This window comes from Oryctolagus cuniculus, chromosome 6, assembly GCF_051225735.1.
Source record: "Oryctolagus cuniculus isolate XC-2025 breed Fujian yellow rabbit chromosome 6, ASM5122573v1, whole genome shotgun sequence".
NCBI classification, from domain to species: Eukaryota; Metazoa; Chordata; class Mammalia; order Lagomorpha; family Leporidae; genus Oryctolagus; species Oryctolagus cuniculus.
This window is the reverse complement of record NC_142872.1, coordinates 77,731,710-77,744,788: the sequence shown is the minus strand read 5'-3', so window position 1 is coordinate 77,744,788 and position 13,079 is coordinate 77,731,710. Positions and strand designations below refer to the sequence as shown.

Below are 13,079 nucleotides of genomic sequence, written 5' to 3'. Positions count from 1 at the left end.
CCTCCTAAGTTATTTTAAAGTAAATATATTTTATGTCACATCATTTATACAATGGGTGCTAGATTTTTCTGAGTAATGATAGAATGAGTTTGAAAAGTTGCTCGCTCTAATGAATTCTTTTGCATACTTAAGTTGTTGAAGTTACTAATAATTCTAAACATAATATTTAAGTGACCAAATTATGACTATGTGTAGTAAGTCAATTTGCTGTTTTTAAATTCCTTTCTAAGGCTAAACTTTCCTTTTGAAGAAAAGGAATTTGAAGCATTTTGTTTCTTTTAAATTATGCTGCTCATTTTGAGTTATATTTAATTTTATTCAGGATGTTGAGTCAGATTTGTTACAGCTTTTTTGGTTCAAAAACAACTTGTATTTAATGATAAGGGAAACTTAATCACATTGGATTTAGGGCAAATGACTAAACATTAACACATATGGTGGATTGAGTGTAGGCTTTGGGATCAAACTGCTTATTCACTCTGAGATAATTAACATCCTGAGGCTCTTTTGTCATTTCTAAAGTGAAGATAATAGCAATAATATCTTCTTGATAGTGTTCTTAGGAGAACTAATGAGAAAATCTATGTTAAGCTCTTGATATATTAGGTGTTTATTAAATTATGTGTATTATTTTATGAATTAGTGACCGTGGTTAACATGATTGCTCCCATATTTGTATTACCTACATGCATGACTTACCTTTAAATATTTTTTCCTAGATTATAAACGATGTGCTCGGTTATTAACAAGGTTGGCAGTGAGTCCACTGTGCTCACAGACCTAGAAAACCCTTCTGTGAGTATGCAATTGTTTATGTTTCTTACCATGTTCAATAGTTTAATTTTCTTAAGAAAATTTTGAGCTATACAAAAATCCAAGAAGCTGATCTTACCAGGACCAACTGAACTTAATCTGTGGATGTTGCTGTTAGTGTTAAAACTTGCTCTAAATACACTAAGCCCTTTATTGTGTTAATTTAAAATATCCTTATAGATATTGAATATAGATAAATAACTTTTTGACAATCTTACCATTCCTGAGTAATTTTTTAAAAAATTATTGAATGTTTCCTGTTATTTTATTATTATATAGAAACATTATTTAGATAAACATTAGTTGAATAACCTATTTACAGGTCTATCTTTCCTTAATTGTACAAAAGCTATAATAGAAAATGAAACCAGGTCTTAAAATTTTGATTTACATAGAGTAAGTAAGGAACAGCTGAAAGATATTAGCAGTGTGTATTTGATTCTTTTAAAGAATCATATGTAATGAACATGTAATCCTCTGCTCTAACCTCTTTACAAGAGTGAAATAGTAGGTCAGAATTGTCTTTCTGACTGGATTATCCCAGGAGTCCTAAGTACAGAAATAGGTATTTGTAAAATCTTAAATAAACTTAATATAAATTATAACATTTACATATAAAAGTAGAATCTATTAAAATATTTGAAGATATTAATTTCTTTGCACATATTTTTCTAAAGAGTAGTTCTTTCCTGGCATAATACAAAGTCAACGTGTTTTGGTCAGCATTTCAGTACCACGGACAAGTCCCTTTAAGGACACTGGTTCCCCAGGTTGTGAAGGTGGGAGTGAAAGTCTTGGGTGGAGTACCTGTAGTCTAGAAATATCTGTGACTATCTTGAACCCACAAGTATAACTCAATCTATATCAAATAACTTCATGGGGGACTTAGTCCATATCATAGATTTCTTGTGACAATTACTGAGACTATCTTGATCTGCTGTTTTTGTGGCCATTCTTATTTTTTATTTAAAAGCTATTATTGCAAATTAATTATAATTAGCCCTGTTAATTCTGCATATTTACAGTTTTTAAGATTTTCCCTTGTTTTAGATTAAGATAATGAGTTTGGGGTGGGTATTGTGGCATAAGAGGGTAAGGCATCACTTTTTGACACCTGTGTCCCATATTGGAGAACCAGTGTGAATCCTGGCAATTTGGCTTACAATACAAATTCCTGCTAATTCCTGCTAATGTGCCTGGGATGGGGCAGATAATGGCTCAAGTGCTTGGGCCCCTGCTATCCTTGTGGGAGACCTAAATGGATCTCCTGGCTTTTGCCTAGCCCATCTTTGGCTGTTGCAGGCATCTGGGGCATGAACCAAATGGGTGGAAGGTCTTTCTGTCACTCTGACTTTTAGGTAGATGAAAATTAATTTAAAAAATTATAAAGATAATGTGCTAAATTATTTCAATATTCAATAGTAGGTTACTTGAGTCAATTACTCTTAGCCTGTCTCAAAGATTTTTGAATAATGAAAAATATGAATAAATCAATAAAAATTAATTTGACTATTGAAATGATTTAAATCAAGCTATAACTATCCATTTTTGTCTTTAATATATTTATGCAAATAAAAAACTAATAACTGGAAAAGTTCACACCCCAAGAAAGTACTTCTTACACAACTTACACTCTCCTGGGACCAAATCCATAGAAGACAGAGCTGACAAATATGTCTTTTTAAAATTGTAGAGTTTAAGCTGGCGCCACGGTTCAATAGGCTAATCCTCTGCCTGTGGCGCTGGCACACTGGTTCTAGTCCCGGTCAGGGCGCCGGATTCTGTCCCGGTCACTCCTGTTCCTGACCAGCTCTCTGCTGTGGTCCGGGAGTGCAGTGGAGGACAGCCCAAGTGCTTGGGCCCTGCACCCGCATGGGAGACCAGGGGAAGCACCTGGCTCCTGGCTTCGGATCAGTGCAGTGCACTGGCCGCAGCACTCTGGCCACAGCAGCCATTGGAGGGTGAACCAACAGAAAAGGAAGACCTTTCTCTCTGCTCTCTGTCTCTCTCTCTCACTGTCCACTCTGCCTGTCAAAAAAAAAATTGTAGAGTTTAGACATTTAGTGATTTTTCTCTGTAGGAATTTTCTATGATATTGTTGATTTTAACTATTTATTTAATAAGATATTACAATAAATGTTATAGATTAGTAATATTAAGGGTATATTATATATAATTTTGAGGACTATACATTTACTTATTTATTAAAATAAACTTATATTCTAGTTCCATGAAATTTTCTTTGAAAAGGACTTACTTACTTCTTTAAAAGGCAAAGAGACACAGAGGGAGAGACAGAGATCTTCCATCTCCTGGTTCATCCCACAAGTGACGACAATATTCAGGTCTGGGCCAGGCTGAAGCCAGGAGCCAGGAACATTATCCTGGTCTTCCACATGGATGGCAGGGGCCCAAGTATTTTGGACATCTTCCACTACCTTCTGAGGCACATTGGCAGGGAGCTGGAGCAAAAGCAGCACAGCTTGGACTAGCACTGGTACTTTGATATGTATTGCCATTCTCCCAAGTAGTGGTGGCTTAACCTGCACCACAATGCTGGCCTCTCAGGTTTATTCTTTTGATATGTCTAGATATAAAACTTTAATAGGGAAATCATCATTTTACACCTCTAAAAGTACTCATTATTACTCTCCCCTTCCACAAATACTCTAGTCTACATTGTTAAGATTAGATTGAAAATTAAGAATCCACAGAATTTAAAGTTTTATGCATTTACTTGAAGGGCAGAGTTAAAGAGAGATCTTTCATCCAATAGATCATTCTCTTTTTTTCTTAACTTTTATTTAGTAAATATAAATTTCCAAAGTACACTTTATGGATTATAATGGCTTTCTCCCCCCACCCGTAACTTCCCTCCCACTCACACCCCTCCCATCTCCCAGCCCTCTCCCATTCCATTCACATCAAGATTTATTTTCAGTTATCTTTATATACAGAAGATCGATTTAGTATACATTAAGTAAAGATTTCATCAGTTTGCACCCACACAGAACATAAAGTGTAAAATGCTGTTTCAATACTAGTTATAGCTTTAATTCACATTGGACAACACATTAAGGACAGAGATCCTACAAGAGGAGTAAGCGCACAGTGACTCCTGTTGTTGACTTAACAAATTGACAATCTTGTTTATAGCATCAGTAATCTCCCTAGGCTCTACTCATGAGTTGCCAAGGCTATGGAAGCCTTTTGAGTTCGCTGACTTCGATCTTATTCCGACAGGGCCATAGTCAAAGTGGAAGTTCTCTCCTCCCTTCAGAGAAAGGTGCCTCCTTCTTTGATGGCCCCGTTCTTTCTACTGGGACCTCACTCGCGGAGATCTTTCATTTAGGTCCTTTTTTTTTTTTCCCCCCCAGAGTGTCTTGGTTTTCCATGCCTAAAATATTCTCATGGGCTCTTCAGCTGGATCCAAATGCCTTAAGGGCTGATTCTGAGGCCAGAGCTGTTTAGCACATCTGCCATTCTATGAGTCTGCTGTGTATCCTGCTTCCCATGTTGGATCGTTCTCTCCCTTTTTGATTCTATCAGTTAGTATTAGCAGACACTAGTCTTGTTTGCGTTATCCCTTTGACTCTTAGACCTATCAGTGTGATCAATTGTGAACTGAAATTGATCACTTGGACTAGTGAGATGGCATTGATACATGCAACCAATAGACCATTCTCTAAAAGGCTGCAATGAACCCAAGAACCAGGAATTCCATCCGGGTCTCCCATGTGGGTTGCAAGGGCCCAAGCTCTTGGGCCATCTTTTGCTGCTTTCCCAGGCACATTAGCAGGGAGCTGGATCAGAAGTGGAGCAGTTGAGACTTGAACTGACATCACAGGCAGTCGCTTAACCAGTTATGCTACAATGCTGACCCCATCCACATATTATTTAAGCAAAATAAAGTATATGTAACTATCAAAATTCTATTTTGGGGTCTGGTGTTGTGGAGCAGCAGATTGCCACTGCCTACAGTGCCCTGGCAGTTGTGGCTACTTAGGGAGTGAACCAGCAGATGGAAGATCTCTCTCTCTCTGTCTCTGTCTCTGTCTCTGTCTCTCCTTTTCTCTAACTGTGCCTTTCAAGTAAATTAATAAATCCTAAAAAAGAAAAACTGTATGTATTTTTAAATATGTTAAAAACCAAACTGTAAATATTTTTCTTCTTTTTCCTTCTATAGGCATTTCTTAACAGTGTAATACTAATATGAAGAAAAAAGTGCCTGGAATCATTTTAAATGTAAAAACAGATGAAAATTGTAATTTTATGGATATTTACGTGAGTTAAATAAGAGACTCTCCAGAGTAACAGATTAACTACACTCCATGTGTATACTATAATTTATAATTTTTTAAGAGTTTAAATCACATATTGCAAATAGAATATTTTGTTATGCTATTCAACTTTATTTTTGCTAGGCATATAATTTTCTTATATGGTTAACATTCCATGTTAAACATTTAATTATGTAAATTATGTTTCGGAGTACCTGTGAAAAATGATGTGTTTTGTGTTTACTCTTAGTAATATGTTCGTCAAACCATCATGTATAAAGTCCACTTTTATAATTTCTATTTAATATTTAAATAATTTTATTCAGAATTTATTGTGTTTATTTGCATTAATTTTAAATGTGAATTTTATTAAAGCCAAAAATATGAAAAAAAACCTGTTTTTTTCTTTGAATGAAAAATATTTGTGGCAGATTATACTATTAAAATATCACCAAATATAAGTGTGTATATATGTAAGTTCATACACATAATTTCAAAATGTTTTTGTACTAAAAGTTATTTTTAATTCCATTTTTTCCATGAATTCTTTGGTGTACCTCACGTTTTCTGAACTGATAGCTAGAATCCTGAGACAGCTTCTGTCTTTTGAAGTTAGAGTATGTGGTATTACTGTCTTAAATAAAAGGAAGTCTGGTTGTTGTTGGGCTGGGGAGATGTTTGTGAAAGAGCAAGAAGAAAGTATGGATTGCCTGCATGCTTTGGTTAGAAAGGTTAGAATGTAACAAATTACCTTATTATATTCAGTTAGTTTCATTCTGAAAAACTTGGGAAGTCAGAAATCTGTAATGAAAAACCACTCATCTTTTCTTTTTTCAAGATTCATTTATTTGTTTGAAAGGCATAGTTACAGAGAGAGAGAGAGAGAGAGAGAGAGAGGGGAGAGATGGAAAGATCCTCCATCTGTTGGCTCACCCCTCAAATGTTGCAACCACGGGGCTGGGCCAGACTGAATCCAGGAGCCCCGAGCCTCAACCCTCTTCCCAGTGTCCCACGTGACTGCATGGGCCCAAACACCTGCACCACCCTCCACTGTCTTCCTAGGTGCACCAGCAGGGAGCTGAATTAGAAGTGGAACAGGTGGGACTTGAACTGGTGCACATATGAGTTGGTAGCATCATAGGCAGTGGCCTCATCTGTGCCACAACACTGGCCCCAACCTCCATCCTTTTAAGGAGTAGACAAAGCACAAGTTACTTAACTGACGTTTTATCACTTTGGTTCCAGATTTATATTGGTATCATGAAGACATTTGCATCTCTGTTGTATGGAAGCCATCATACCAATTTTAGCATCTTTGATCCCTTCCATAACTGAGTGCATTGCAGTTATTGATGATTGTAAACATCCATTCTCCTTTGTCCATTAGAAAGCCAAGCTCAAAGATGCCTGATGGCTTCAGGAATTCTATGAAATGATATTCTAAATTATCCTTTTATTTGTTGTGGCCTATGGGCCAAGATCTAGTAATTATTTTCAGAAAACCTGAAAGGGGATTGGCATTGAAATTTGGCAATAATTCTGTGTAATAAAGAATGGGAAGAATGCTGTATTTTTAGTTGGTTTTGTTTATTTTGGTAATTATAATATTTATAAATTTAGAAAAATATATTTTATGCTTATAACTGTCTAGAGAGCTGAGAGCCTTTTTTTAAAAAATAAAAGTGAAGAGGTTATTGAATAATGACAAATAAGAACTTATGGTGAAATGCATTTGGCTAAAATACTAAAAATAGACCAAAGGACACTCATGATTAGTATAGTTTCAATAAAGTAAGTTATTTCAGATGCAATTCTGTGAAATTAAATTTTAAACATTCTCATAGATGACTAATGTGCCTCAAAATGTATTCTATGATGTATATTTCTATAAAGTCCACAGAATAAAAGCATCGTATTGCAATAATGTTTACTACATGACACTCATTTGCTCATTGAACTAATTTCAACATAGCGAAGTTGAGGGGATAATGAATCGAAGACTTTCAATTTGTCCCAACAGAGAACATTTTCTCACCCAGGGTCGTTGGTGTTTCAAGGTAAACAGGGTGAAACATTCAGTGGTTCCTTAGCAAAGTAACATCTGCACACCAGAGAAAAGCTCTCGTCTAAGCAGAAAGGCAGGAGGTTAGCAATGCTTTCTCCAGGCAGTGAAACTGCATAACTCCTTACCCTTCCTTTTCACTTTCTATTGAATGTTGCATCTTTTGCCTTGAAAAGCAAGATGCATTTCCTAAAGCTAGCCCTGGAGAGCTTCTAGAAGATAGGAAATGTGTTTCCATTTGGGGGCCCTGATACATGTTTTTGTCTTATTGCTTTGTACATGGTACCGATTGATTACTTGATTGGAAAATCCAAACCTATCTAGAGTAGCTTTCCCTCGCATCTCCTTGCTTAATTTTTTAATATTGTGTATCAGTCTATGCGGTATAAATTAGTTTCTTATGTATTGTTATGCATTTGGCCATAAAGACCTGCCCTCCTGGTCCGGACCTCTTGTCTCAGTACAGAAAGAGTGGAGTCCAACAGGTTGCGAAGCAAAAGCAAGTTCGTTTGTTGTGGAGAAAAGCAGAACAGGCTCCTCTGGGAGACAAGGGACTCCAGAGCTGGGTGTCCCTGATCATTCCCCCCTACTCCCTTTCTCCCCTCTTGCACTTGTCTCTCTTAATTCTCATCCCCAGTGTTCGTTCTCAGATTGGGCCTTCCTCTGATCATGCACCAGGAAGGCTTGGTGCGATTGGGTATGATTGGGTCCCTTGCCTGGGTGCGAGCACCGTGAAGTGATTGTGATTTGCCTTTCCAACGTTCCTGTGCTACCACGCTGACTCTGTCTAATGCAGCCTTGTAGTTGGGTCAGTCGGTTTTCCTCAGCCTGCCAGCTCTTCTAGCCCTGCCTGGATTCCCCTTTCCCTGCATATTCCTCCACAGTAAATAAGGTGTACCAGACAGAATGTCTTCCGAAGGATTTCTAGCTGCTAGAACTGTGTCTGGCTCATACTACTATAAAAAGTAAACAGTAAGAGTCACTTGAGGTAGTTTCATCATTGCACCAAACTCACAGGGTGGACTTGCAAAAACTGAAATGGCTACACTAGGGTGGCATTGTGGCACCATGGGTTTGCGATGCCTCATCCCATATTGGAGTGCTGGCTCAAGTCCCAGCTGCTTTGCTTCTGATTCGGTTCCCAGCAAACACATGTGGGAAGGAGATAGAACATGGAATGTGATAGGGGCTTCCTGAGATAAAGAAGCAGGACCTGTCCTGGGAAAAGAACCTGGCAGTATCAACTTGCTTGTGACAGCTTCAACATCTGCCTGTCAGCACAGTGCTGTAGTGTTAGCCAGTTCAGGTATAGTTTGCTATATATGGGGGGAAGCTCTAGATGTAAGGGAAACTGCTTAACATTATCAATGATAATGTGGCTTAGCATGTTCAGCTGTTGCCTGTAGTTCCAGCATCCATAAGGGCGCTGGTTCATGTCATGGCTGCTCCACTTAAGATCCAGCTCCCTGCTAATGCACCTGGGAATGCAGTAGAGGAGGGCTTGGGCCCCTGCACCCAGGTTGGGGATCTAGAAGAAGCTTCTAGCTCCTGGCTTCAGACTGGCCCAGCTACTGCCATTGTGGTCATTCAGGGAGTAAACCAGTGAATGGAAGATCTTGCTCTCTGTAACTGTTCCTTTCAAATAAATAAAATGAATCTTTTAAAAAATTTAAAACATCAGTAACTATGTATACATACAGGACCTTTTAGCAATCCCTATAGCTGTCATGTAGCATTAAAGCATCCACTTGGAATGTATGCAGCCATATAAGGGAGACAAAGGAGCTAAAAGGTATATAAGGAAATGCCTCTCTGTGTTTGGGGCACAGTCTTCTGGGAGTGAATCCACTGGCCTCATGCCAGCATGGACAAAGCTGCTTCTTGCTAAAAGCCTAAGTGTCTTGTCTTTCTGATCTAAAAGCTTCCTGCTATAGGACCAAATGCTTGGGTCTCTACCATCCATGTGGGAGACCTGGATCTCCTGGCTTCAGCCTGGCCCAAACCTGGCTGTGGCAGCCTTTTGGGAAATGAACCAGCAGATGGAAGATTCTCTCTCACTCCTTTCCCATTTCTCCTTTCTCTCCCTCTCCCTACTTCCTGTCTCTCTCCCTCCCCATCTCCCTCCCTCCCTCCCTCCCTGTGTCACTCAAATACATACATACACACAAGTTTTAAAAATTGCAACAATATCACTGAACAGTAAAATCTTACAGTACCAGCCCCATTTATGCTGTCCACAGTTGGACTGAAATGTCATCATGCTGTGCATGACTGTATCACATAAGCCAATGAATGAGATAAAGAACACATTGTAACTCACAATAAAAGCAGAGTATTTAGGGATCACTATTGAGAAATTGTTCAGTTACTCACCAAAACTCTTCTATGTTTTATGTGAATCCACTGTGTTCATTCATCAGGATAAGCTGTCTGCTTCATTCCTTCCCTGCAAGCATTTCCGTTTACCCAGTCACAGATATTGAAACTGCTAGAGCCATTTAACCTTAGAGGCGGAAATACAAATGCCTATAAGCCCAGTGATTAACACAAAGGATTAGACTGAGCTGCAGCTCCCACAGCGTGTAGGTGGGGACAGGTGTCAGCCCTGGCTCAACTGCAGGTTACAAGTCTGGCTTCTCTGGGAGATTTGGAATCTGTGTATATGGGAAATATCTCAGTTTCCTTGTCATTTCATTGGAAAAATGTTAGTATGAGTATACCATGCCAATCCAATAGAAAACTTCAGCCCTGTTTGAGTCATAAACTGCCATCATTTGACATCTGATGGGTATTTTAACTTGGGGATTTTTGTAGCTTGGTTTCCTGTCATCTCCTTTGAAGAACAGGATCCCTCTTCTGTCAGGTTCCTATGGCAGTTTGGAGATGGGTTGGTATTTTTGCCTAGGCTTTGACCTTACAGACCCCTAAAGTCTTGCTCTGGAAATTCCTCCTGGGCACCATCTGTGCTTACGGTCGTGGGCAAGGGAAACCCCATCTTTCCACCTTTCACAGGACATGGAGTTGCCCCTTGATTTCGCAGGTTTTACTAGTAGTGAGTGGAGAGGTCCATGAAGAGGGGCAGAGATGGGAGAGAGAGGAAGGGAGAGCATGAGGTACAGAGACTATTTGCCTATCTGCCTCAAGTCTATCAAGCACATCCTAGGGGCTTGGTATAAAAGATATATATTTGAGGGAGTGGTCAGTTATAAATACTGGGAAAAATCTTTCTTGTGACCCTTTTTCTCAACTTAGTTGAGGAGCTATTTTTTTTTCCCAAACAATTACAACTATGCTTGGGGGCAGGCATTTGCTATAGTTAGTTAAGCAGCTGGGTGGAAAGACTTCATCTCGTATCAGACTACTTGGGTTCAAATCCCTGCTCTGTTCCTGATTCCAGCTTCCTGCTAATGTTAACACTATGAGGTAGTGATGACTCAAGTAACTGGGTCCTGCTGCCCATGTAGGTGATGCTTGAGCTGAGTTCCAGGCTTCTGCCTTCAGCATGGCTCAGCCCTGGCTAAGATTGGCATTTGGGGAGCCACATGGAATCATTCTCTCTCTCCCTCTCAAAGAAAATAATTGTAGTCGGGAGGTGTTGCGGTTGATTTTTTCTGAGATGATTCGTTCTTAGAGGATTCGTTCTGAGAGGAGCGTGGTAGGGGCAAGAGGCACGGAGTCACCACACAGACCCCGGGAGTCAGGTGAAAGCAGGCCAGAGGTGAGCAGCCTGCAGACTCGTTTATTTCAGTTGCTACAGCTGCTTATATAGCCAAGGCAGCCAATCCAGTCAAGGGGTGGTCTATGCCTTAACCAATCACAGTCTGTTGCCAGGCAGTTTCCAAAGCCATCCAATCACAGCCTGTTGCCAGTCAGGCTTTACTGCCAGGCAGTTTCTGAAACCATCCAAGCATAGCCTATTGTTAGTCAGGCTTTGTTGTCATGTGGTTTCCGAAGTCATCCAATTATAGCCTGTTGCCAGTTTCTGTTGTCAGTGGCCATCTTGGCATGATCTTCTCACCTCAGCGGCCATCTTGGCATGACCTTCTCACCTCAGCAGCCATCTTGGCATGACCTGCTCACCTCAGCAGCCATCTTGGCATGACCTTTTCACCTTCTCATTCCACCACAGGGAGGTCACATAAAGATTGTTGGAGGATTAAATTTCAACAATGCAGCCAATCTCTTTAAATATGAGATTGTATCCATGCAGGTTTCTCCAGTTCTGCTACAAAGCAAAAGCAAAAATCAAAGGAAAACAAATGAAAGAAACTCGTGAGTCTTGTAGTCATGATTAGCAGCTGCACACACATCAGAGAGCCAGTGTCTACTGGTACATTCACTAAATGACAAGGTCAAATTCAGAGACACTAACTGATTTTTTGTAAAGCAGCCTCATCCAACCAATGCCACATGATAGAACTTCAGCCTTAGGCTCCAATCTCAGGAAAAACATGCTTTTGATATTTTTGTGCTATGGTGTTACAGAAGCATAGAAAGAGAGATGGGGATCAGAAAGCAAAGTGAATTTATATGAGGACGATTAGGGATGAAAGTAGATGATTATGAAGAACCTTTAGGGTCTAGAGGCGCTGTCTACGCAGGCCAGTACTGTGCCTGCAGCTGGCCCTGATCCCCTCTGAAACTTAACGGAACACAGACACACACACACAGACACACACACACACAAGCAAATGTGAGAGTACCTCAAAAAGTTTGCAAAAAATACAATTAAAAGATAAGTTTATTTGGATGCAAAAATCTTTGAAATTTATGAATAAGTTTTTCATTTTACACATTTTCCTGGAACTTTCTGAAGACTATATGTGTGTGCATGGGTTTCAAAATTTTTGCACCCAAAGAATCTTTTATTTAAAAAATATTTTAAAAATGTGTTGGAGAGGGGGCTGGCACTGTGGCATAACAGGTGAAGCTGCCACTTTAGTGCTGGCATCCCATATGGGTGCCAGTTTGACTTCTGATTCAGCTCTCTGGTATGCCCTGGGAAAGCAATAGAAGATGGACCATGTTCTTGGGCCTCTGTACCCACATGGGAGACCTGGAAGAAGCTCCTGGCTCCTGACTTCAAATCAGCTCAGTTCTGGCCACTGTGGCCATCTGGGGACTGAACCATAGGATGGAAGACCTCTCTCTCCCTCTCCCTCTCCTTCTCCCTCTCCCTCTGTCTCTGCCTCTCCCTCTCTGTAGCTCTGCCTTTCAAATAAATAAATAAATCATTAAAAAATGTATTGGAGAGATAGAGAAAGATACTTCATCCACTGTTTCACTTCTGCTTCACAAATGCCTATAACAGCCCAGGCTGGACCAAGCCAAAGATAAGAGCCCTGAACTGGATTTTGAGTGTAAATCATGTGTATGAAGCTGAAATGGTCCAAGAGAGATGAGAGTGAAGACAGAGTCAGGGCAGTGTAAGATCCCAGGAGCTTTTGCTAAGACTTTTGGTCCCCTTTAAATACTAATGAGAAAAGTGCCTATCAGGAGAGCAGATTTCTGAGAGGTCAAGAGATGAGTTCTAGAACAAAGACAGAAGAACTAGAGAACATTATAGTGTTTAAATAAATCAAAACAGGTCGGTGCTGTGGCTCACTTGGCTAATCCTCCGTCTGCGGCTCCAGTACCCCGGGTTCTAGTCCCAGCTGGGGTGCTGGATTCTGTCCCAGTTGCTCCTCTTTCAGTCCAGCTCCCTGCTGTGGCCCAGGAAGGCAGTGGAGGATGACCCAAGTGCTTGAGGCCTGCACCCGCATGGGAGACCAGGAGAAGCACCTGGCTCCTGGCTTTGGATCGGCACAGTGCAAAGGCCGTGGCGGCCATTTGGCGGGTGAACCAATGGAAGGAAGACTTCTCTCTGTCTCTTTCTCTCACTGTCTAACTCTGCCTGTCAAAAATAAATAAATAAATAAATCAAA

General features: G+C 40.1%; 1 protein-coding gene across 1 annotated transcript in view; it reads left to right on the top strand.

Moving 5' to 3' along the window:
• Window positions 1-5,460, top strand: part of ALKAL1 (ALK and LTK ligand 1) — a 32,335-nt gene extending 26,875 nt beyond the window's left edge. The window contains exons 4-5 of the mRNA XM_070075826.2: window positions 720-795; window positions 5,000-5,460. Of these exons, the coding sequence (XP_069931927.1) occupies window positions 720-784 (65 nt within the window). The 3' untranslated portion in view covers window positions 785-795; window positions 5,000-5,460. The remainder of the gene's footprint in view (window positions 1-719; window positions 796-4,999) is intronic.
• Window positions 5,461-13,079: the final 7,619 nt, after the last annotated feature.